Here is a 25,673-nt window from a genome sequence, read left to right as displayed (position 1 = left end):
CTTGAAACCAGGCTGCCAATTTTCCAGGTGAAAAGCTCAGTCTCTTTCCAACCGACAAGCTCAGCTGAGCCACCGTGCTTTCCCCTCCCTTCTGAATCATATATATGGCTGAACTTGTCTTTTTTTACTGGTCAGGATGTACCCAGTTGACTGTTCAATATTTTAGACAGACTCTCTGAAAAAGCCTTGACTGAATAAGCAACCAGATATAGAGAAGTAATTCAGTAATGACAAGTCAGCCTACTGAGCTCAGTTTAATTTACCCTTATTAAACCGATAATAATTTTGGAGACAAAATGAGAGCATTCAAAGCACTTATCGGATCAAACTATCACATCACCCAGAGGAAAGATTGGTAGAAACTTCTGCTTAACTTCTGCTGCTGTTGCCACTGAATTCACCACTATGCTGCCTAAAGGGGGAGTTTGCACATAGGATCATAGATGGGCAAACTAAAGGGAGGATTCTTTATACCAAAAACTGGTTTCCCATGGAGAATGTGAGAATAGCTTGGTTTCAACCTAGAACGATGTCACAATTTAAACTAAGCGATTTAACAAGCCAGGGAAACCCACACAGCCCTCCTATGCTGTAAACAATGGATCACAAACCACAATGGCTAGATTTCCGTATTTTGCTAAGCCAAACCCCAACAAATGAGTTCGAAACAAGTATGAATCTTGCCAGCGGGGACGGGGCCTTCTTGATCCAGTCTCAAGTCCAACATTCCCCAAAACCCCCAAGAGAATCGTGGCTGCGTTTCCAGGGGCTCCTCTCGCCTTTGTGCACGATGCAGAGACGAGCCGCAGCGCCTGAGCGCCCATACGGAGAGCGAGCGCATCTGCTCCGGGTAGCCACCTGGATCCACCGCGCTCCTCTGCTAGGCAAAGGCGCAGCCCTACCGCTGTCAACCTTCACTGGCTCACCTGGGCTCCTGTTCTGCCTGCGTGACCCTGTGGCCGGGCTCGGATCCGTTACGGAGAACGGGGGGGGGGGGAAGGATGAGGCTTGGAAGGACGAGGCTCTCAAGAGGGAAAGGAGCCCGCAGGCTCTCCCCCACTCTGCCCGCTCCGGTCCTGGGACTGGTGGGGAAGGGGAGGACGGAGGGAAGGAGGGAAGGGCGCCGAAGGAGGTCTTCCCCTTGCATACCACCCCGATTTACGGTTGGGGCTGGAAGAGAGAACCGAGCTGGGAGGTTGCAGGCCCCGCGCGTTTTCCGCCTGGAAAGGGCAGAGTGGGAATGAAATGGAGGATGGGAAGCCTCGGGAGCGGGAGGGGGGGAGGCAACCCTCGCCTCTGCTCCCCTCAAGGCCCGACCCTCGTAGCCCTCACCTTCTGGCGGATCTGGCCGGAGGTGGAGACTTTGCGGATGAGCTTCTGTGGCGAGCCGGATTCTTGCTCCGGCTCGCTGTCCGACGACTCTTCTGCCGCCGCCGTAGGGGCAGCGGCGGCGGCCCCGGCCTGGGGCTGCGAGGCGCCCGTCGCCGCCGCCACCGCCGCCGCCGCCGCTGCCGCCATGCTGCACGGTGAGGCTCGGGGCGGGCAGCACCACCTAGCGCCTCAAGCGGCGCCGTGCAAGCGCCGGCCCTGCGTGGGCTCAGCAGCAGCAGCAGCAGCAGGGGAAGAGATGCTGGCAGGCTCGTGGGCGGGCTGTGTCCGCGCCTGCCCTCTGGCGGGCCGGCCTCGCCTTGTCCCGAAGCGGCCGCCCACTCAGTGAGTGGGAGCTCGAGATTTCTCTTTCGCACTTGAATTAACGGACGGCATTTTCAGTTCGATGATTTAGACGCTGAGTGAGGCAGAGTAATTAATCTACGCCTTTAACTCAGTGTTTATTTCTCTGCCATGAATCATTCTCCACTTTGGTAACCTGAAATGATACAGATTATTCAGCCAGAGCACAATTCTGGCATTCACTGATAAGACAGTTTAGATCAGGTTGCTCCTCTGCCTACACAGTTACTGCCCTTGTGAAGTGGATTCATTCAGGGTACTTCCCCAGTCCCCACCTTTCTTTAAGTCTATTACAGTTTGGTTCTATTATGGCTTCTAATATACTGCTGCTTAACCAGGAGTAAATCCACTGAGTTGTCTCTCCAATATTGTGGAATCACAAACGTCCAGATTTAGCTTCATATTGGGAAAGAAATGTCACACAGAACAATTTCCAATGGGCCAATATATGCCATTATCCATGCTCATGTCCATGCTTTTAAGCCGTAACTTTTGAGGTGAGTTTCAAGTCAATGTTGACCCTTAAACTCAAAAGCATGCAAACTACTCAGAGCTTTCTCTCTCTCTCTTAACAGCTTTATTTATTATTTTAAAAGCACACATTTCTTGTGTGAATCTGTGCAGCCAACAACAAATGCACTAGTAATAACACAGATAAATAACTATAACAGCCAGCAGTACATTATGATTATGAGGTCTGAGTCAAAGACTCTGAACATTCAAACAAATGCAAATATTACTATGCAGGGTCATCCAACACCTTAGCCCAAATTTTGTAGGTCTTTAAGGCCTTACAGAATGCCAGCCAAGTCCCATGACAGAGTGTCCTGAGTAAGTCCCACTAGAATACAGTGCCTCATACAGAGGACCTGAAGGATGCCTACTCTGTTGGGTCTGTTGGTATGGGCAGAAACAGTTGGAGATAGATGGTTCCAGAAATAAACTGGGTTTATGTCATGGAGGGCTTTTCAGATGATTACCAGTGGAGGACTATTGGAAGTGCAGTTTGAGAAGCAGTGATGATATATGGGCAGATTGGGGCGTCCTCAAAACTGTCCATATTGCTGTATTGTAGCAGGACAATTGAAGCATCCCAATACTGTTTAAAAGCAGCCTCTGTAGAATATATTGTAATAATTTAAATGGGAGGAAACTAATGTATGAGTGACTATGAATAGGGCCTCCATGTTTTTTTTTTTAAAAAGACAATTAGTTTGTCTGTCTACACATAGATTTGTGCAAAGGCCCTCTTGGCCAAAGTAGTAACCTTCTTTGCGCAGAAGCTGTGAGTCCAAGTGGATGTCCAAGTTGCACACCAACTCTGCCTTAGGGAGTATAAGCCCATTCAGACTTAAGAATGCAAAATCTCCAAATTCCAGATGGCTCAAAACCCACAGCTACTTCTTCTGAAAATCAAATCAGCAGCCATTTAAAAGAACAAGTCTGCAAAATTAATTCACTTTGTTCCTATACTGTATCAACTCAGATATTTTGATGTAAACACTTGAACAGCATTTAATACATTTTTTTTAAAAAAATCCATGATTTGGTGCTGTAATATAGAGAATGTGAGATAATGGCTAAGAAATGTTGCTTAACCTGACAGAAAATGTATTGTTGCATTATGTGTGTGCATCCAACAGAGAGGACTGATATATCCTGACTTCCTTCCTACATATACTTGCAAGATATTTATATTTATTGAAGAACATTTGCTAATTGCTATTCACTTTACAATTTTATATGAACATACAGAAAACATGATATATAAAGTGACATTAGAATTTTTCCTTATACTTTCTTTTTCAAGTAAAGGCATGATTAGGATAAACAAAAATTATAATTCAGCAAGACAGATACTCTGATTCCTCTTCAGGTTCCCTCAAGTCATTTCCCGCTGGAATGCTATAGTTCAATTGTTATAATCCCTCATTCAGCAGGATGGGGGATGATAGTACTTGACATTCAACACAACTGGAATTCACAAAATTGAAGAAAGCTGCTTATAAATTCCCTGGCTATGTAAAATCAGTTTATAATTTTATAATAGAATGGGATCTACTTTCCCTACTGCAGCTAATTGTAATGGTTTTATTTTATCTCCAGTGCTCAATAAACTGCTTTTAAAAATGATAGGAGAACTAAATGATGGTGTGAGAAACCCTTATGCATTATTTTTTACAAATTCTGGGGAAATGGTGAAGTGCCAGGTGGCTGAATGTGTGCAAATGTTGATTCTCTGTTCAAAGGGGAAAATCTACCAAACTGCAAACCAAGCAGTTTGTCATCAATATGTGGGAAGATTTTAGAGCAGGTCATAAAGCAAATCTTGAAAGTAAAGCAGTAATTATGAGAAATGTGTAAGAACAAATTTTGCTTAATTAATTTCATCTCATTTGTTTATTGGATACATTTTTTAATAATTGGAATATATAGGCAGGGAGATAACTCAATTGGTAGTAGTACTTGTGAAGATGATAGTAAATTGCTAACTGTATATAATCCAACATATGTAGTTTTACTGCAAAAAAAGCAAATGCGATTAATGGCTGAGCTACAAAAATACAACTTCCAAATCAAGACAATTAATTGTGCCACTTTATTAGGCTTTTTTAGACCCACATCAGGTATAATGTTGTGTTCAGAGATACTGGAGCATACTCAGAGAAGAGCAACAAAGATGATCAGATAACTAGAAATTAGATCCTGTTAACACAAATTGGAGAAGCTGGATATGTTTAACCTTGAGAAAAAAGAATGATTGAGAGGGGGAAATAATTGCTTTTTTCAAAGTGAACATTAAAAAAAACAAAACAGTTTGACAGTGGAACACTTGTTTGGAGAAGTGGCAGGGTCACCTTAATTGGATGGGTTCAACTGCTAAATAACCAGTCTGTAGTTCTACATTTGTAGTGAGGCAAGAAGCTTAAGTGAAAAGACAAGAACCACGGATCAACTCAATTTAACTATTCTGTTTCTTAACAAATACAAAAGTTATGGCCTTTGCTAACTTCGTCCCTTCTCCCTCTTTCATTCAGTATTTGGATACTCCATTTTGCTGCCTTCTACAGAAGCTTCATCTTTCAGTTGCTGCCGAGCAAACTCCTCAAACACCAGGTCATCTTGGCCACTAATGAAAAGATAAGGATTCTTTGAATATCATACTTTCCTAATATTTGATATTAGGAAAGTCACTCTTTTCTTTTGCCATGTTTAAATGTATAATTTGTCTATTCCAGGAAGTGTGGAATGGGTTGCATCATTGTGGGCACGTCCATGTTACTAGCAGTTTCTATTTCCCAACTGTTCAAAAAGCTGTGATGAATCAAACTAGCAGCATAGGGAACAGAAGAGAAAGGAGCCAGAAGATTGGACAACTAAGAGATCACCCCCAGTTGAAGAATGGACAGATAAGAAGTTATGCAAAAGTGCTGTGCAGAGAGAGAGAGAGAGAGGGAGGGAGAGAGGGAGGGAGAGAAAGAGAAGAAGGAAGGAAGGAAGGGAGGGAGGGAGGGAGGTTTCCTGAAGTTTGGCTTCCAGATTTTATGTGATAATATTTTGGGCCAGGGTGATTAGCTGTAAAGAAGTAAAGATTCTCATCCCAGAAGTGCTCTGGGATCCTAAAATAATAAGGAAGGCTGTGTAAACTATACTTTATCTGGTATAGGCTGTTCATCTGAAAGTACCCAGAGTGAGCTATTGATACTGATGTTGGAGAGAAATCTGCAACAGAAGTCAAATCTATCATTTCATTCAACTGAATCCAAAGTTGAAAGGTATAAAAAAATCAAATACTCAGTTTCTTTGATTGTGGATCCCACATAGAGAGGCCCTTTGAGGCATTGTTCCAATAAGAAACTTGGTTTGATTGAGGCTTAATCCATTCTTTGTGATCTTCTGTAGCTCTTTCTATCCAACACTCAATGGCCACAGTTCATTCTGGTTTTGCTTGGACTGACATGGATGCCCAGAAAGACCAAAATCTTGTGTCTATTCAAAGACTCAGATAGATACATAACAATGAAAGGTAGTTTGACAATTGGCTTTTTGAAATAAATTTACCCTATGATTGGCAATGGTTATCAAGTTATATTTTCAATTTTATGCATATGGTTTATATTCTAGGTTCTGTGAGGTGCACTTTGAGAACTGTTGAGTATATATTTTTTGACATCCTATTCAATGAAGCAATAGACCTACAGAATGTCCTCAGTTTATGGCCACAATTGGGACCAGAATTTATGTTGATAAGCAAAGCAGTTGTTAAGTGATCCATACCCAATTTTATGATCTTTTTTGTTACATTTGTTAAGCAAACCGCTGCAATTGTTAAGTGAATAACCTGGCTTCCCCCATCGACTTTGCTTGTCAGACTGGCTGAAGGCCAAAATTTATGTTATGTCATGTTATGTTACATTATTTGGGAAGTTCCACTAAACTCAGAGAAATTTCACTCTGAAATTTGAATCTGAAAAAATTAAGTTCCCACTCTTCTTCATCACAGATAATTCAGAAAGTTCTGTCCTTCAGGATACAGAATCAATCTTATCAGCTTCATTCCCACCTTCATGTGAATACGTAAGCGCAGAATAGGAAGAGAAAACTAATGAAATAATTCTTACCTTTCCTTTTCTGTAATCACATTGAAAAAAAAGAGAAAGAGAGAAGCTTAGGTAAACATGCTTCCACAAATATCTGAAGTTAAGAACAAAAAAGTAAAGAATCCAAGTGCCAATATGAGTGAGAAGAAAATTGCAATACAACAAAAGACAGGCACTAGCAATTTATTCTGAATCCCAGAGACACCTGGTGATTTCCTATTATGTGACTGATATATTACCGGGATGGTCTCACAGTAACAGCCAGAAGTCAACATTACTGAACGTGGAGTTCTTTTTCGTTAGTCACCACTGTTCATTTAAACAGGCTGAACACAGCAGGAGTCTCTTTGGAGTTCTTAAAGCCAGCAAATCAACTGCCAGGTAAAGCTAGGCAGGAAGTAAAAAGCATAGTACATCCATTTGTGTGTTTTTGACTCAGTAAATTGCCTTTAAAACATCCAGAAACTGACATTTTGCACGGACTTAAGTACATTCAACCATCTGTCACAGTCAAAATGTGTCTCTTCCATGTCTTGGAAATGGGGGCCATTAACAAGTCTAAAAACACCAGGCCCTTGCTGCCACTCTTTGGCTTAATTTAGAGATGTCCTAATAAAGGAAGTGTGGTTGAAAATGCAAATAGTGTTTGTTTTTTCAGTAATTTCTGTGGAAGATTCTGTGAAAGAACATGCTTGCTTTAAAAAAAAAACTTCTTGCAGCCAGGTAACTTTATAATAATGTTATTTTTAACTTCTATAACTTTAATAAGAGTATAACATACATTAAGTAAACATATGTCAAATTTTCCATTGTTTATCTTCATGCCTTCAAGTCTCAAAGCTTGAACTAACACATTGTCACCAATCACAGTAAATTAACCCTTCCTTTTAACATACAGTATCTAGGTCTTTGTTGTTGTTGTTTACCTTAATTTCATACTAGCAAATGCACACTGGCCTCAAAACTCAAAAAGGAGCCTGGTGGCGCAGCAGACTAATAGCCTGTTATTATCATTCAGCTGCCTGCAATTACTGCTAGTTCGAATCTCCCCAGGCTCAAGGTTGACTCAGCCTTCCATCCTTTCTAAGGTAGGTAAATTGAGGACCCAGTTTGTGGGGGCAATAAGCTGACTTTGTATAAATATACAAATGTATGAAGGCTATTGCTTAACGCATTGTAAGCCACCCTGAATCTCCGGAGAAGGGCGGCATATAAATCAAATAAAAAAAAAAAAACTTGTGAGAAGCATTCACTGCAGTATTATATAAAAATGAGCACGACTGCATGTGTTCACTAAATTTTATACAATTGACAATCCTAACAGTTAAGCTTACTGTCTAAGAATTAAAAAAGAAACCATACTGAATTCAATAATGCTAAATTCCAGAAAGTATGTTTTATTAATTTATCTATATTTCCTATTTCTAAATTGCCCATCTCCCTCAGGGACAGGCCCTGTTTCTAAATATCACATATTGATATAAAATGGTTTTTATATTTATATATTTCATTATCTTTTTATACTATGTTTATACCTGGTCTACAGATGGCAATTGAATCATAGTTTATATTATTATTATTATTATTATTATTATTATTATTATTATTATTAGTTAATCTTTAGTGAGATTCACAGCCTTTGAGGTTGGTTAATAGCTCAGCAGCTCGAGTCCTAACCAAGGACCTAGAAACTGTTAAGGTATCGTCGGAGGATGTAAGATGTTCTGAGTAAGGTGGTTTTTTGTAGAGTCAAAATGTTCAAGTCTGGTAAATTTAGAATTTCTAAAAAGCGGGGTAGCCCTTTGGGTATTGCCCCAAGGGCTCCAATTACAATCGGGACAACACACAATTTCTTTTTCCACAGTCGCTCAATTTCAAGTTGAGCAACTGCAAGTCCTGGTACTTTGTGATTTTTTCTTACTGCTTATTTTCAATCTGTGCATCACCAGGTATTGCAATGTCAATGAACCATACTTTTTTCTTTTCAACTATTGTTATGTCAGGTGTGTTGTGGACCAAGTACCTATCAGTCTGAATCCTGAAGTCCCACAAGATCTTGAGTTTCGCATTCTCTAAAACTTTCTCAACCTGATGTTCCCAGTGGTTTTTGCTGTACTCAAATCCAAACTTCTGGCACAATTTCCAATGAATGATCTTAGCAACGTGGTCATGGCATTGTAGGTGGTATTATTATTATTATTATTATTATTATTATTATTATTATTATTATTATCCATAATTAATACCATTAATTATGGGAAATAATTAATGGGAAATATATGGATAAGTATTTCAAAGATCCATGTACAATGGAAGTTTTAATTTCACCAGAACCATAGATAGAGAAGGTCCATGAGTGACTCCATATTTAGGGGGTGGGGCAGAATAATGGCATATTTGTCATGAATATACCCATATTCTTCATCAAATTACACAGGTACCAGAAAACACTAGAAGGGTAAATATACGGAATCCAAAAAAAAATATGTTTCTCTTGTCAAAGGGAAAATCTTCTACATTTCCACAGAACAAGAAGGCTATCACATCACCAAAGTATCACCAGCAATAAGAGGAGAATAAAACAAGAGCAGGAAGTAACCACTTGTATGCTACCGACCTGCTGTATTGGTCTCGTCTTGCATGGGGTGCATCAGACGGAAGGGCAACTCCATGCTCACATCACTTTGGAAACAGGAAAAAAGGGAGGTGATTCAGGATTCCACTGTTCCAAAGCAAATTCTGATCATTTCTTAGACGCCACTAAATCTTTTCTCCTAATTTTTCATCAGTATTTGAAAATGTAAACTAGATTACAGTACTGCAGATTGGAAGTAATCAGAACCTAAATAAATAAGCAAACTTATATTTTTACACACTATCATAGTTGCCTAAGATTTTAAGTTAGAGTTACTATAATTGTAGCCTAGAATATGTGAAATAGGCTCCCTTTGAATCTATTTTTAAATTTTTAAATCACAGATAAAACTCTGAAGCTGAAAAATGCAAAAACATGGAAATTATTATGTAAAACTCCAGGTGTGTGACCCATAAAAATTAGCAATGAATGACTTGTTTTTAAATATCCTGATATGCAAATATCAGTTTTTAAATATCCTAATATAGAATTCCAAATACAAAAATCCAATACCAAAATCAGTGTTGTGGTGAGTTATAGGCAAAATTTGGTCATGTGTCAAGAACTGTGCCTCACATTTCATAGAACATTTGTCTTTTAAATAGTATGCCTTGTCAGTCCCCTAGGTAGCTTATATATTAGTGTTTAAAAAAATAAATAAAAAATAGAAATAGCAAACTTAGAAAAAAGTACCCACTACACATCAGAGAGGGGGAAGTAAACTCTGATATATTTCAAACAATTAAAAAAGAATCAGGGAACAGGTTATAGAGGCTTAGCAGTGGGACGGAGCGGAAGTTTTATTTCCCGAAAAATCTGAAAACTGAAATGGATGCAGAGAAGAATGTTTACAAAGAGAAAATCTCAAAGATTTACCTGGAAGTGAAATCTCCCAGCAGGCTAAAACATAAACAGCATTAACTGTACAATGAAACTTACAATATTCCATAGCATACATTCTTAAGCTCAGAGAGTACCAAGAATTCCACAGTTCAATTCAGAGCTATACATTGTCTATCAGTACATATTCCTAAACTGATCAGTCTTATTAAAAGCTGTATATGCAACCCCAAATGGTGAATTGCTTTTTGGAACAATCCAACATTTCCACAATTCAGGTGTTCTTCATTATATTTAGATGCATATTCTATCTTCTATTTTACAATGCAAGATACATACGAAGTACATTTTCCATTTAATCTCCACAATATCATTTTTATGAATAGACTATAAAGAAATACTGAATGACCCCAATCATCCAGCTGCTAAATACTGATGATTCTGTGTTTCTTTGGTCTTACTTCAGTACCTGATCCATTATACTATATATTTGCCACCGTGTTTGAAATACGCAAAATCACAATTCAAACACACCTGGGACCATCCTACGAGACTGCAGATTTGCGTACTATCTCTTTCTAATAAATGATCATGCAAGTATACTAAAGCTATTTGATCTGGCTTCACAATACATATTGCTTTAACTAATAGTATCCAGACAAATTTAGAGCAACCAGTGGCATTTTACAGTCGTTCCTTGGTACTCGGCTGCTTCAAAACTCATCAAATCTAGTATTCGACACATTTTGATGTGAAAATGTTGTTCTGGTACTCGTTGTTTGTTTGATACTTGACATGCTATGATAGGAAAAGGGAGAAAGCTGAGGAGAATAGACAGGAGGCTGGCCGTGCTGGGAAGATCACTGACATAAGAAAAGAGATAGACATGAAGTGCTTCCTCACTGAAACAAAGAGTCATGTAGTAAGTCATGTGATTTGTTTGGCACTTGTTATTTTTAGTACTTGTTGCGCATCCTGAAACCAATTAACAAGTATCGAAGAACCACTGTAATTTATTGAATTTGAAAAGGCTGTTTAAAATTGCTCATGCAATTTATCTTTATTTCATAAAAGGCAATAACGTCAAAAACACTTGTAATTCTAGCATACCAACTCTGATTGCTCTTACCCTGAGACAGTAAGCTTCACCTTGACCTTGTAAGCAACCAGGATCCCTAGAACTGTCCGGTCTATTCCATCTTTTATACTGTTAGGATTTAAAAAACAAAACAAAATACTGTGTCATTGCACATTTGCTAAAAATAATGTAGTTCCTTAGTATAGCTGTCTCAATTATTATAATTATATTATATTCTATTCTCATATCCCATATTAATATTTCTACATTTTTAGGAACAACACTTACAGTTGCATTTACTGCTTAACACAGCATTCACCACTGTGCTGCTTTTGGATTTGTTTGAAATAAATATTATTTATTTACTAGACGCTTATGTCTATAAGACTACTAACATTGTACATATTAGCAGAAAATTCTGACAGTTAAATTCCTAAAATATTTGACACATGCAATAAAGGGGTAAAGGGAAAGTGGCTGAATACAAAATGAAACAAAAGTGTTTTTCTATATTTCCTCTTCAGTTCCAGTTAGTGTTCCATTTTGGACTTACATAGTAGAAGAAGCCAGGTTAGTGTCTTCATCCTTTAGTTTCCCATCTAGTGCTATGCCTTTCTTCACTCGATTGTTTGCCAACAAAGGAAGGACAGTCATTATCTTTGTAAGCTTGCTGTTTGGTTGGACCTTTTCCCTGAAGAATAAATAATGCAATTTTAGATCCATTCTGGAAGAATGAATTTTGGTCATCCTTTCTCAGTCAATCTTCGCCAAGTCAGACAAAGTCAAACTACTGTTGAGGGAGGACAAAGCAGACCTTTTAATTCTGAAGAACAAAATCTTAGTAGATCCCAAAGGAAATCAAGAAACCATACAATGCTGTACTTACACATAAACTACACTAAACTATACTACACTAAAATGTAATTTGTTTTGCTCTAGGTTGGCATAATAAATGAATTCAGCCAATGTTTTGTGGCTAATGTATCTTAGCATTATGTATGTATCTATGTATGTATGTATGTATGTATGTATGTATGTATGTATGTATCAGTGCATTTTCGCTTATTCAGTGTAATAGTTAAAACAAACCATGGGCAGAGATAATACAGGTAGAGCTATCATATCTGGGCTGCAAAAATTCAGATAACCATGAAATAGCATCAAAGAATTAGAGCTTTCTGTATCTTTTTGCTACCATCTCATGGTCATCTGGGGATTTACAGCCCAGCCCAGTTTTGTTAGCCCTAGATATGTGAACCCAGTAAATATAAAGTTTTTAAACTCTACGTTGCAGAGTCAAAGAGTTAACAGAGTGCAAAGGAAAACAATAATAACAACAACGCAAAGGAGCCTAAAACACAGTGCACTTACTCTGACTCTTCAAGAGCCACTGTCTTGGTATAGAAGTCACTGGAGTATAATATCACATTGGCAACTTGTTCCACTGAAGAAGGAATTAAATACCAAATTATCAAATAATCAAATAACAGAAAGAAGAATGGGATCTAGGATAGTTTTCAGCATTGCCTAATAAGGAAAATTATTCAGGATCAAGGATATTATGCAGCTGTTGCTTCTTTTTGTGGTTAAACACACCTTTCTTACAGAATGATAAACATTTTGCTTTGCAGAATGGGCATAACATTTAGTATTTAAATGATACTGGCCGATCTTAAGGAAAAAAAGAGAGGGGAGGTAGGAAATCACCAGGAAATCCCAGGTCATCATCACCAGGATGAGGGCAAATACAAACTACTTTCATATTATTAAGTCTACATGGATATGTAGAGTATTTAGTAATTGAGTTGAGCTCAACTCAAGGATTTTTTTTTAATCTTTTTAAATGAAATATAAATAGCAGTTCTTATAAATTTGATTCTGTCAAGTAGATCAGACAAAGAAACCAAAGTTATAAATGCTAATACTTTTATAATACAATAACAGAATTTTGCAAGTTTGAATGTATCTCTCCCCTCCCTCTCTTTATCCTCAAGAGAATGGGGGAAGGTCAAGTCTGAGATGCTTTCTCAAATTACATTTCTGCTTCAGACTTGAAACTCTTCCTCCTGTTTTTCAAGACAACACTTACTACCCATTACAGAAACTATTTACATGGATAACATGTTATTATAACTCTTTTAATCATGGTGCTGTATTAAGCCAATAATAAAGGTGAGGACAGAATTGAAATTGCTATCTAACAGACTAGGAAAAAAACAAGAGGGCCAACATCAGACTTGTTTGTCAAAAATGAGTATTATACCTGACACAGTGATCTTCTTAACCGTTTTTTCTGTATTATTTATCACTGTCACTGTAACAGGGATTGCTTCACCATGATAAAACACCTAGAAGAATTTGATTAGTTTAGCCAAAAGTTCATCACACAGTACTTTTTACATCTAGTTTTGTGAAGTAGCATAGTCAGACAGAAACAAAATGATTGTGTCTTCTCTACATCTCTTGAATTTACTAATTTATCATATTCGTAAGTCAAGAACACCTCACCTCTTTACTGAGGCAAGCTTTCAAGTGCAATGGCTTCTTGGACAGGAAAAACTGCCAGGTGGTCTCTGCATGAGGCTGAGGTCCTGATACTTCTGGAGCATATTGGACTTTGCGTATAAGCAGGCGTACAGAATGTCTTAGGGTAGAAATTGGGTTTAATAGCAATAGCACTTAGACTTATATACCATTTCACAGTGCTTTACAGCCCTCTCTAAACAGTTTACAGAGTCAGCATATTGCTCCCAACAATCTGGGTCCTCATTTTACTGACCTCAGAAGGATGGAAGGCTGAGGCAACCTTGAGAGCCAAAACATAAGTAATTAAACTCTATTATTAGTGATTATGGAAGCCACAAAACCCATAAAGATGAAAAAAACAGCATCTGGATAGCAGCAATCATTGACAGCAGCTATTGTTGTAGAATCCATGGTTACAGGAGGCAGCACCCTCTGAGTTATGTGTGAGGTAACAGCAATGTTGCTGATCTTTCTGTTCATCAAGAAAGGGGACATATTGACTTCCTTTTTGCTCCTACATTTTCAAGGCTGTATCTCACATATAGTAAAGAAGTTGAGATGGAAAAGGTATAGAAAAGAGGAAAATAATAAGGGGGCTAGAACAAGGCATTTTATCCAGTATGTTTCCTTTTTACAAATGACATTTCATTTTTTTTCATCTCCATCTCCTGATTTTGATAGTTGAATATAAAATAAGATCTATCTTTTCTATGTTTGTCAGCTTTTCCAGTTTTAGTCAATTCTTTTTCAAAGAAACAAGATATTACCTCTTGAGAATCCTTTCCTCTGGATCATCTGTAGAAAAAGCTTTGACCTCAAAGTCCACTCCGCAGCACTATACGAAAAGGATGGGGAGACAAAGAGTTGAAACAATAACTTCTTGTTGCTGAATGTATTAAATATCTGTGTATGAAAGAACTCACATTTTGAAATTCAAAAATCTGTCCAATCGAAATTTCAACATAAAAATCATTCTTAATGTTTTCTTCAATATATGTATGTTATTTTTCTAATTTTACTTTTTGTATATCTTTTTCAAAAAACCAAACAGAAACTTCTGATGGCAATCCACTATTTTCCATACATACCTTATTGGTCTGTGATACACTTGGGAAATACTATTTGAAGATCATTGTCTTGTTTTATTCCACTGTCATTGTTTAGAAGAACAAGGAAAGGCATAGTTCTCTCATACATACAAATGTATTTGCTTACTCACAACAATATTATTTGTTTCTATGGTTTTGAACTATTTCAATAAATATTGGTGTTGTTTTGATCCCAAACTGAACATAATGTCTTTCCCTTCAAAAAAGTTTTTAAAATTTTCAATCAGAAATAAAATAATTGAAGCTTTGTATGGTTGCTTGAATCCTGGATATTTTTCTTTAGGTTTCAAAATACAATAGTTTTTTTAGGGAAGGCTGATACTTCAGATTTTTTTTTTTTAGAGGTTTGTATTGTGCAATAGTTCTTGGAGATTTACAGAAGGTTGAAACAAGATTTAGACATTGTCACTCCCATTTTTTCCTAGTAATTCTCTGGATTTTTTTCTTAATATCAAAAACACGTTAAGGATGAAAAGATGAAACGAATGCAATGTCTTTTGAATAGCAACACTAAGAGTGCGCATTTAAAAGCACTTCTTGCTCTTGTATTTTATTCTATATGACCACAACTTAGTTTATTTCTTAATACAAAACATTGCAATGCATGCACTCAATTCTCACCTTTTCAACTTCATGGGGAGCTGGCTGCAGACACACTGAGCAAGGCAGATAATCTGGAAACTGTAAGGGAACAGAAAATAATGCACGTAAAGCATTTTGATTGCAATATCTTTCACTGCCATAGCAGTGCTAGCAAAGATACAGCAGGAGGAGGAGGAGGAGAACTCCTCCCACTTTCATACAACTTTCCAAAAATGCCCCATGTAATTTTTTTACTAGTGATTTACTAGAGTCATTTATCATCAGCCAGCCATCACTGTGGTGATAAATAACTAATGAAGACATGTTCTGTTTTTTGAAATGCTGTTTAAAAACTTAGAGGTTCTTAAACTCAGGTGTTATTCATAAATATTTACTTATCTATCAAATTGGAAACTATTCATCTCAGTCACAGAGCGATCCTGAGTGGTATACAACTGAAACATAAAATTATACTTTTATTTGCAAGAGCCCAGTATTATTAGACATTTAATGGATATGTCCTCAATATTTGCTGGAATATAATAGGAATAATAGTTAAACTAATTTGGAAGGCATCAGGTCAGGGAAGGTTGCTGCGGGAGGAAATTACTTTTTTGAATTAGGGATGAATAGATATCTGTGAACCTAGGTTGCATATACAAAAAAACCCTCTAAGCAGCCATATCATAGTTGCAAATTGGGAAATGAACCAAAAGGAATAATGATTCAGAATACTCACAGTTAACACAAAGGGATATGCATTTTTCCCCAGTTTATTTATCAGGCTTTCCTGCAAAGTAGTGAGAGGTCCTGGTTTGTCTAGTGATGGATAAATCTGTACTCTGTGAAAGTACAGATCCTTTCTAAAAGTCAGGCCTATAATATCAATATCTTCTTGCCCATATCGAAAGGCACACATGAGTGTCACATATACTAGGAAAAGCATATAGAAAGTGTTATGGATACTAAAAGTTAAAATCATAAACATCACTAGTTGTGTAGAAAAGTCTCTTACTCATTAATTTAAAGTAACCATTTACCAGCTAAGTCCTTTCAGCAACAAAAACTAGACTGTGTTTGCCCATATCAACAAAAGCTGGTTAGAAAAAGCCAGTTTCATTTTCTGGCTACTGTTACTAATTACTTTTTCTTAAGCAAAATTGCAGGATGAGAACAAGGCAAGGGAGAAGAAAAGATATAATTTGTAATTAGCAGCTGATAAAGCATCTACTTTGCCAGATAACATCTTCAGGGAAACTTTGAAAGACCCTTCTTTAAAACCACAGAGGGTAGCTGCTATTCTATGTCAAAGAAAGGATGAGTTGACCAATGGGCCTTATCAACAAGAAAACAACCTAATTGTATATGAATATGTCTACTGTGAAAACTAGTTGGAAGCTTCAGCTGGAGTGAGTTGCAGGCCATCTACCTCAGTGTGATAGTGAGGGGCAAAATGTATTTGATTTAATTAGGATCTATCTATCTAGCATCTCTCACTATTGTCATTTAAATAACTTCATTAAATACTAATCTGTTTTATATATTAAGTTAAATCATAATGAATGAATAAAAATTTGCTGAATCAGCCACAGTTGTCTAGTTCACTGATAATGCTGACAATAAATATTACAAACTACAATGTTGGAACAGAATGGATAACTCTGTCAGTCTTATTATCATTATCAGTAATATAAGACTCCCAGAACTGTGGGTAAATTCCAGATGACCATTAGATGACAGCAAAGAGTTTAGAAGCAATGTTCTAACTCTTCAATGCCAAGTATTGACTGTCTGGTGTTTGTCACAAAGGAAGTCTAATTTATTACTGTCTAATGAATTATTGATTAAAATAACATTTGAGATTAGAATGATTATAGATCTTTTTTCATAGCAGAGTTCTTAAGCACCTTCAGAAATACCAGTCATCATCAGCTTTGGCTGACAGAGTCAATTGACACAAATCTGGAATCATTCTAATTTTAAATCATATTAATAATACTTTAAGAAGTGATTAAGTGTTCTGACCTTTTTTCTCCTTCACAATATCAGGATCCACTAATACAACACCATCTACAATGAAGAAGAGATAATAATAAACCACTCAAGTTACTAAAAAGATCAAAGTAAAAACTTGCAACTTGGACTCACCCACGGATTCCACAGATTCCACATGATCAATGAAATCTCGCTTTCCTAAGTAGATTGTAACCTGAAGGATGGAATGATTGAACAAAACTACAGTTCAATAAATCAGTTTAAGGATGCTATACCATTGCTGTTGGTATAAAAGTAAAAGTAAAAAGGGCAGTTTAGATATCTTTCTTCATTTGATACATTTATAGTGGCACTTTCCTCTATAAACTCAGTATGGCTAATCATGTAAATCAAAATAGTAACTTAACCAGTTGAAAAAGACCCCTTAATAAATTGCAAGTTGAAATGCAATAAAATTTTGATTATCCAGATGTAAAACTGGAAGTGAAAGAGCTCTTACATTTAGAACAACTATTCATAAAAACATTTTGAGAGTTGAGTTTGTCTAGCTCAGAATGGTTGTATCTCTTAAATAATTTGTTTTACTTTTGCATCAGAAGTATTTTCCTTTCAAGTACAAAGAATGCACAATAGGATTTGATTATGCATTTGTCAAGACGAAAGAATTTGAGTGGATTGACTAGAACACATTTTACTTTCTACTCGGGCCAAGTTACATGGGAGATTAAATGTATATTTATTATATTAATGTATCAATACATTTCAGAATTGCTGTTGAGAGTCACTGCAACTACAACATATTGAAAAGTTTAAAATTTATCTTCCTGGACAAAATTGAGATGAGGATAGATGGCCTATGCCTGCATTCTTACCAACAAGCTTTAATTGACTCCAATAGTTATGAAAATAGCTCCCTTCTACATCTACTCAGTATTTTCAAACTTTATAATTTTAAGATGTGTAAATTTTTACTCTCAGAATTTGCCAGCCAGTACGCTATTTGCTACTGCAATCTAAATGAGTTTTTCTCAGCTTCAGCAATTTTAAGATGTGTGGCTTTCAACTTCCACAATTTCCCCATGCTGGCTGGGGGCAGTGGGGATTTCTGGGAGTTCAAGTCTACACAATCCATACAGTTCTGAGATTGATAAACACTGCTGTAAAATATTATCTTCTGTTATATGATTTCACGTGGTGCTGTCAGTTTGGGCTGCTGCATTTTATTTCATTACCTGACTGAAGAAGTTCATTGGTTACTTTGCAGAGGAAAAACTGTATCCTCACCTCATTTTGAAAATATTTCTTCAAGAAAGTTTTTTGCTGTCCCTGTTATAATGCTAGATTAACTCTGTGGTGGTTAAAATGCTGGCTGTATTTAAGATGCAGATTATTCCATGTTTAAATCTTAGCACAAAGTGTTTTTAATTAACATTTTTCTTTATCTGACTTCTTTATTTTGCCGTGGACTTTTAAAAAATTAAATCCTGGTACATCATTTCATTTTTTCTTAAGTCACTTGGGCTACAGGAGTTATTTAAAAAAATATGCCAGGAAAAATAGGGAGGTAAGGGAAATGAGCATAGCTGGTAGAACACGGCAGGAAAATTATTTAGTGGGGGGACATGGTAACTACAGTGCACACTGAATCCTTTTCAAGATGTTGCCAAACAATCTCAGTCTGGACAGATTTTTTAAAAAACTGGTTTGGATTTAAACTGCCTTGAGCAGCTTAATAATGCAATACATTATACAGTACGCCCTTAGTATCACTCTAGCTTGATCTCTAAAGAGGCAAGTATATATCAAATCCCTACCTGGTTTCAATCTCACATTCTTACAGGTACATAGCAGTTTAATGCTAAATACTTACAGCTTTGTCATGTGATATCTTCCTGTAGATAGTATGCCTTTTAGTGGTTCTGTCATGTTTCACAGAGATGTCAGAGATTGAGTAATGCCTTGAAGCATCAGTGCAGCTCATCTTTTGATTTATATTACCTGGTAAGGATTAAATGGTCCTACCTCAAGAAATTTTTAGACCGGCACCAGGGAATGAATAGTCAAACTGCAAGATCTGTAAATAAACAATGAATTTGAATGTAAATATTTTAAATAATATTGTCTGATATTGTCATACAATAACCTATTAATCCCAAATTTAGGAAGTTTCCCATTGCATTAGGCCTCTAAAGGTCTGGACTTCAACTTTTTAAACTTCTTTCAGAATTCTCCATTGCTGTGGATCCTGTCAGTCAAGGAATTCCAGCTGGCGGGGTTCAGAAGAAGAGCCTTCTCTGACGAGACCCCTGCCCTTTCGAACATCTTGCGCCTTGGAATGAGATTGGTTCCCACTCTCCTAACTTTCCGAAAGAGCCTGAAGACCTGTGGAGGATATTCCCCAGTGGGGGAATATCATACTGGAGGGTAGTGGATCCCCCCCCCCACAATTTTACACACACACACACACACAAACATAAAATTGTGGTTGTATTGTATGCCTTGGAGCGAGATGGATGGCAAACAAATTTAATATACAAACACACAAATAAATAAATTTGAAAAGCAACAGAATGAGGAAGAATTGTCAGAAAGAGCTTTGTATATAAATGCTTTCTTTCTGTTCCTTCCATTTTTACTTTCAGAAATGTTGTGTTCTTGAGATCAATATAAATAAACTATGTCATATGCTATGAAGATTTCATACTTTATTTAATACAGGTAGTCCTCTACTTATAACCACAACTGAGCCAAAAATTTCCATTGCTAAGCAAGGCAGTTATTGAGTTTTGCCCCATTTTATGATGTTTTATGCCACAGTTGTTAAGCGAATCACTGCAGTAAATCATGAGGTCATTAAACAAATTTGGCTTCCTCCATTGACTTTGCTTGTCAGAATCTGGCTGGGAAGGTTACAAATGGTGATCACATGATCCTGGGATAGTGCAACTGTCATAAATACATGCCAGTTGCCAAGTGCCGAATTTTTATCATGTGACCATGGGGACGCTACAATGGTTGTAAGTGTGAAAACCAGTCATAAATCACTTTTTTCAGTGCCATTGTAACTTTAAATGGTCACTAAATGAATAGTTGTAAATCAAGGACTACTTGTATATTGATTTGCAATTCTTTAATTTTTTTTTTACAATGAGAAGTTTTTATGAACGTTATTACGTCTTAGCTTCCTCCATAAGGAGAGGCCATTGGAGACTTGCAACGTATTATAATTGTCATTTCTTTTACTAATATATGAGTGTAAAATAGCTAAAAAACAGTATTCCAGTTCAGTTCCTCATAAAAAGATTCCTAATTTATTTTTTATTTATTTGTATCTTGCCTTTACTTTTTTTTTTGCAAATAACTCAAGGCAGCAAAATATCCAACACAACTTCCGCCTTCTTTCCCCCCCACAAAAACAACCTTGTGAGGTGAGTTGGGTTGAGAGAAAGGCAGATTTAGAATTCAGGGTCTCCTGCTTTCTAGCCTGGTGCCTTAATCACTACCAAACTTGTATTCTTGCCACAATTTTTTGAACAAATGTTATAAAACATTTTGGAATAAAATGTTGGAATAAAAATAAGAGAACCATGAAATTTCTCCTCAATGCCTTTTCGGTTTAAAAGCTGATGTCCATTTGTTTTCCCCTCCAAATTCCAATTAATTCAGATGCAGTCACATTGAACTCAGTCCTATATGAGACAATGTATATTTGCAGTTGTAAATTACTTTGCTTCTAACCAAATTGTAATTATTTAAATTATGTATTTGGGGATTTATTGTAAACTAGGGAGTTGTGTAGCATCCCATATTTCTGCTGATTTGCCTTACCTTACAAAAAGTTTTATATGAGAAATACAAAACTCAAAGCAACAATTTTCATCACATTATCTGTCAATAATAACCAATAATATATGGATAAAATAACAACATACTGTTGCCATACTTTACTGTTTTAGGTTCAAGAATTCAGATGTTTTAAACAACTTATCTCACCTTTTTCCTATGGAAGTTATTAGCAAAATTTATTTTTTAATTATTAATATTCTTTCTTTTTCAATGACTACAATTCAGTTCATTGTTACGCCAATAAAAATGGATTCCAGCTGTTCATCTTAGTCTTGAGAATGCAGATCAAGGTTGAACCATTAATGCATTTTCAAAATGCTTTATGAAGTTATGACGACATGTTAGCTCACATTTTCCCAAGGTGGAAGCAATTGTTGAATAAATGACAAGATTTCTTGTGCAATTCTGAAATATGTTCCATACTATAGCATTAGGATCGATGCATTGGATAAATCAGGAACACGAACTATAGAGTAACTAAATGCACATTCTCTTAGGAATTATGTTTCACTTCATTCAACAGGTCATACTGATATTTAGAATTGCAGTCTTTAAGCAGCCAAATCTGCAAGAAAAAAGAAATGTACCTGTAAATGTTCCAAATGCCTCAGCAATTCCAGAGAACAGGGTTTCAGGAGCTATAAAATAAAAATCTATCCCAAATAACAAATTTACAGGATCCAGGCAGGGAAAAAAAAGTTTGATCTCCTTGCTGCAGATGAAGCATTAACTCCTTTAGAGCCTAGGCTGGCAATTTGTAGACGCTCTGAAAATCAGATTTGGTGCTTAGGCGGAGCCAAGTTTCCATCATTGAACTCAAGGCCAGAATATTTTCTGTGGATTATCAGCTTGTCTTAAGTATTATCTAAGGGTCCTAAATTCTTACAGTGTCAACATTTCTAATTTCATAAAGCACAAAGGCAACAGACAGAAGATTTAATGAGGTTATTGAAAGCAGCTTTATTTTAAACCTCTTCCTCATCATGTCCTTATTAGGACTGCAATTCATCCTAGTCAATAAGGAGTAAAGCATTGTTTATTATGCTTACATTCTTTTTACGCATATTCTTCAGACTTCTATATGTATCATTGATAGGAACCATTTCTCTAGTTGAAAAATCCTATTTTTCTTAGGATTTTAAACATCCACTTGTCCAATTACAACATCATCACAATAGATAGGTACTGTATATCTTTCCAGATATAGTCCTGTGCATGTTACCTTTTCCCAAAACATTGTGAACATATGCTAATTTTCAAGCTGAGTCTAGAAATGATCCAGGTTTTATGGAATTAGAAAGGAGGACAATGTTAGCATCTGCTAGGAGTTAAATAAGTATCAACAGAATTCAAGGGAGGGCTGGAGAGATTTTAGGCTATGATGGCGAATCTTTTAGACACTGAGTGCCCAACAGTATGCACACCTGCCAGCTGGTCTTCGGATTTCTGGTGCTCCGGCATGCATGAAGACCACCTGGCCAGTGCACATGTGCGTGCCGGAAATCAGAAGACCAGCTGACGATGATGCGCGTGCCCATAGAGAGGGATCTGCATGCCACCCTTGGCACGCGTACCAGAGGTTCACCATCACGGTTCTAGGCTTATCCCTCTTTTAACTCCACCCCCAGGTTCTCCCACTCCTTTCCTTACATCTGTTTATAATATAGCTATTTCACTATATTTGTTGTTGCTCCTTTTTGTACCCTCCCCCCACATTTATATTTATTTTCTGTTATGTGCTGCTTCAGTGCCTTACCCTTTTCCCTTTGAAGGTTAGCAGTCAATTGAATGACTAACAATACAGTTTACTCAAAATTCCACCATATTCATAGCTCTATATATGCCACAAGAAATGCTTAAAGTTACATAATACATAATACATACATACATACATACATATATCTACAGAAAATAATGTAACAATAAAATAATAAAATGTCAATCCAAACAGCAGTAATATTATCAACCAGTTGGGACTCCAGTTCCCCAAAGACCCAGAGAAACAGCCTGGTCTGGGCAAAGTTAACCAGCAACTCAGAGAAATGAGCAGAGTCAGGGCCAATTATATGTCACAAAGAAGATTAAGTCTATCAGTCTTTAACAGTGATAACCAGCACCTGGAAGCCCATTTGGAGTCAGTGCAGCTGGTATTTTCGGTTACCATTTAGGGGCAAATATGTGTATGTTTTTATTTTTGTTCTTACCGTTTATCTGAGAAAACAAATTGAGTTATAGAAGCAAGGTTCCGTATTTACAGATATCAATGTTTCTTTTCCCTATGATTTAAGATATAATTGAATTTGTTTAGAATGTTAAATTTGAAAGTGAAGTTAAACTGTATTAATTGAAGAACAGTTTAAGAATGAAGAAACATGCTTTCTTTGTTAGTTTTGCATCACCTAGCCTGAGGACAAATCTTGGGCAAGTAAGGAACTTGCACCCTTTTTATAGCACTTTCATTGCTCTGGAAAATATTGCCGCACTGTGGATTTTGTACTTCATGAAAAGCACTTGTATTGCTTTGTAATCATTCAGGGTATCTAACTAAACATACTTAATGTGTTACACAAGACCTACAGTGTTCCTCTATAGAAACTAAGCATAATCTTGGATAAGCCTTCATCTCACTGATTCAGCATTAGAATCTGTCATGAGCATATATCCTTGAAGTGTCAGAAGATAAATTTGCCAGATGGACATGTAAAAACATTTTTTGCATCCAGGGCATTAAATTATTTCAAACAGATGCAAACGTTTGACTAGTACTTAAATCATATCAGTTATCTTGTATATGAAGAAACTCAAGATATAATTCCCTGGATTTCTTTCTGTAGAGAGTTGAAAATGCTGCAGCTCTTATGACTGAAGCTCTTAAGTCCAGAGCAGTGATGGTGAACCTGATAGAGATGTTAAAGGTGACATGCCACGATGTTTTAGGTGACACACCAGCATTCACCAAAACCCAGCAAGTATTTTAGAAAGCATATCCTTTTCTTGTGGTTTTTGGAGGCTGCAGAAACTGTGAGAATGGGTGGACTATGTTCTTATGCACAGCCTCTGGATCTTCTGAAAATGACATGAGAATGAAGAGTTTTCATCTGGCTTTCAAAGGCTGCAGAAGGACATTCTCTGCTTCAAGAGTGAAAGCCTTTTGTGAATCAGAGCAGTATTGGGTTGGTACCAGGGGCATCAACAGAAAAAAAACACTGCCTGAAGATAAGATGTTATGAAACACCCAGCCAGGCAGGAAGAAGACTCAAGTGGGGAATTAGCTCTGAATCCTTGCACAGATGCAAGATCCTGAACTGATCCCCTCAAACTCCATAGAGCCTTATCTATCTGATCCCAAGAGAAGGCAAGCAGTCTGGAAAGATTCCTGTATATTAGGCAGAATTCAATATAGTCATCTTCAACTCTATACTGTACATGTGGATCTGATTTCTTGTGCACGACAAATCCAGGGAAGCACTGTATCACAAAGCACTTTTTTAAACACAATCAGATATGTTTACTATTGGTTCTGCTGTGCTCAAATTCATTTATAATATGAAGTATGTGGTAATATCAAGTTTGAAAGCCTTTCATCAGGAAAGCATCATCAGAGATTTAGAAAGTCTCAGGATAACCCAAGTTGGAGGCAACGTTGTTAAGATTGTAGTAAACCACCATGTGCTGAAATGAGTAGATTGACATTTGAAATAAGAGAACAGGAAGATAAACAATATTATTTGATATGGGAGATATTTTATCAATGGTTTGACAAAAAGTATGGAGATGAGATAGCATATATGAAATGAAACTTCGATGAAATGTGTAAATATTTACTTTCTGTTCGAGTAAAGAATAATTGTTATGAGATTTGGAAAATTGTAAGCACAAAATGATTTTAACCGATTGAGATGCTGTCTATAATTGTTTGTAAGGATGATATTTTTAAGTTGTTTTTTATTTTAATTTAAAATAAAACTTGTTTTCCAAAAAAAAAAAAATTGTAGTAAACCACCGGAGAAAATAAAATTAAACATTTAGTAACTGTACATGTACAGTATAATTCTCTCCGCTTTAGCATATGAAGTATTTAGTTGATGAGCTATCTTCTTCACAATCTGATGTGATGCTGGTATCAGAGGTGAACTGCAAGCAATAACAATGGCTTTGCCTCCTAATGATAAAGGAACTATAGTAGAATGTAAATCTTGTTGCTGTCATGAATATCCTAAAGACATTCTAGAACATAAGAACATAAGGAATGCCCTGCTGAATCAGAACCCAGGTCAAGCAGTTAGTTCTTGCAATGGTCAACAACTGCAGAAGGAAGCCCACTAGTTTCCCAGCAGATGACCTTCAGAAGCAGTCACCCTGCCATCAAGGCTAACAGCCATTGATCCCCACAACCACCATGAATTGGTCCATATTATGAAGACAGGCAAGCTGGTAGTCAGCACCATTTCTTATGATAGCAATTTCCGAAGTTGAAATAAAGGTAGTTCTTGACTTACAGCAGTTCATTTAGTGACCAAAGTTACGGCACTGAAAAAGTGACATGACCATTTTTCACACAACCGTTGCAGCATCCCCATGGTCACATGATCAAAATTCAGATGCTTGGCAACTATTTCATATTTATGACAGTTGCAGTGTCCTAGTGTCATGTCACCACTTTTTGTGACCTCGTGACAAGCAAAGTCAATGGGAAAGAGAGATTCATTTAATAACGGTGTTATTAACTT

General features: G+C 36.8%; 2 protein-coding genes and 1 long non-coding RNA gene across 3 annotated transcripts in view; 1 reads left to right on the top strand and 2 right to left on the bottom strand.

Moving 5' to 3' along the window:
• DGKD (diacylglycerol kinase delta) overlaps positions 1–1,712 on the bottom strand; it is a 61,671-nt gene extending 59,959 nt beyond the window's left edge. Inside the window, exon 1 of the mRNA XM_034439742.3 lies at positions 1,333–1,712. Coding sequence (XP_034295633.2) covers positions 1,333–1,518 — 186 coding nt within the window. The 5' untranslated portion in view covers positions 1,519–1,712. The remainder of the gene's footprint in view (positions 1–1,332) is intronic.
• LOC117678533 (uncharacterized) lies at positions 1,555–9,501 on the top strand. The gene is made up of 5 exons (XR_004595050.3): positions 1,555–2,228; positions 4,770–4,848; positions 4,971–7,055; positions 8,336–8,509; positions 8,860–9,501. It is a non-coding gene; the product is annotated as an uncharacterized LOC117678533 (long non-coding RNA).
• On the bottom strand, positions 3,889–21,658 carry SAG (S-antigen visual arrestin). The gene is made up of 16 exons (XM_034439739.3): positions 21,531–21,658; positions 18,968–19,171; positions 17,251–17,311; positions 17,128–17,172; positions 15,842–16,035; positions 15,142–15,201; positions 14,179–14,246; positions 13,394–13,529; positions 13,149–13,233; positions 12,257–12,329; positions 11,439–11,576; positions 10,937–11,014; positions 9,844–9,867; positions 8,950–9,014; positions 6,354–6,363; positions 3,889–4,861 (listed from the first exon to the last, which is right to left on the bottom strand). Exons 2-16 carry the CDS (start codon positions 19,076–19,078, stop codon positions 4,762–4,764), a joined length of 1,248 nt encoding a protein of 415 aa, XP_034295630.2. The 5' UTR covers positions 19,079–19,171; positions 21,531–21,658; the 3' UTR covers positions 3,889–4,761.
• Positions 21,659–25,673: the final 4,015 nt, after the last annotated feature.

This window comes from Pantherophis guttatus, chromosome 6 (genome assembly GCF_059756535.1).
Source record: "Pantherophis guttatus breed Tessera chromosome 6, ASM5975653v1, whole genome shotgun sequence".
In the NCBI taxonomy this organism is placed as follows: Eukaryota; Metazoa; Chordata; class Lepidosauria; order Squamata; family Colubridae; genus Pantherophis; species Pantherophis guttatus.
The sequence above is the reverse complement of the archived record's forward strand: the minus strand, read 5'-3'. Positions and strand labels throughout refer to the sequence as shown.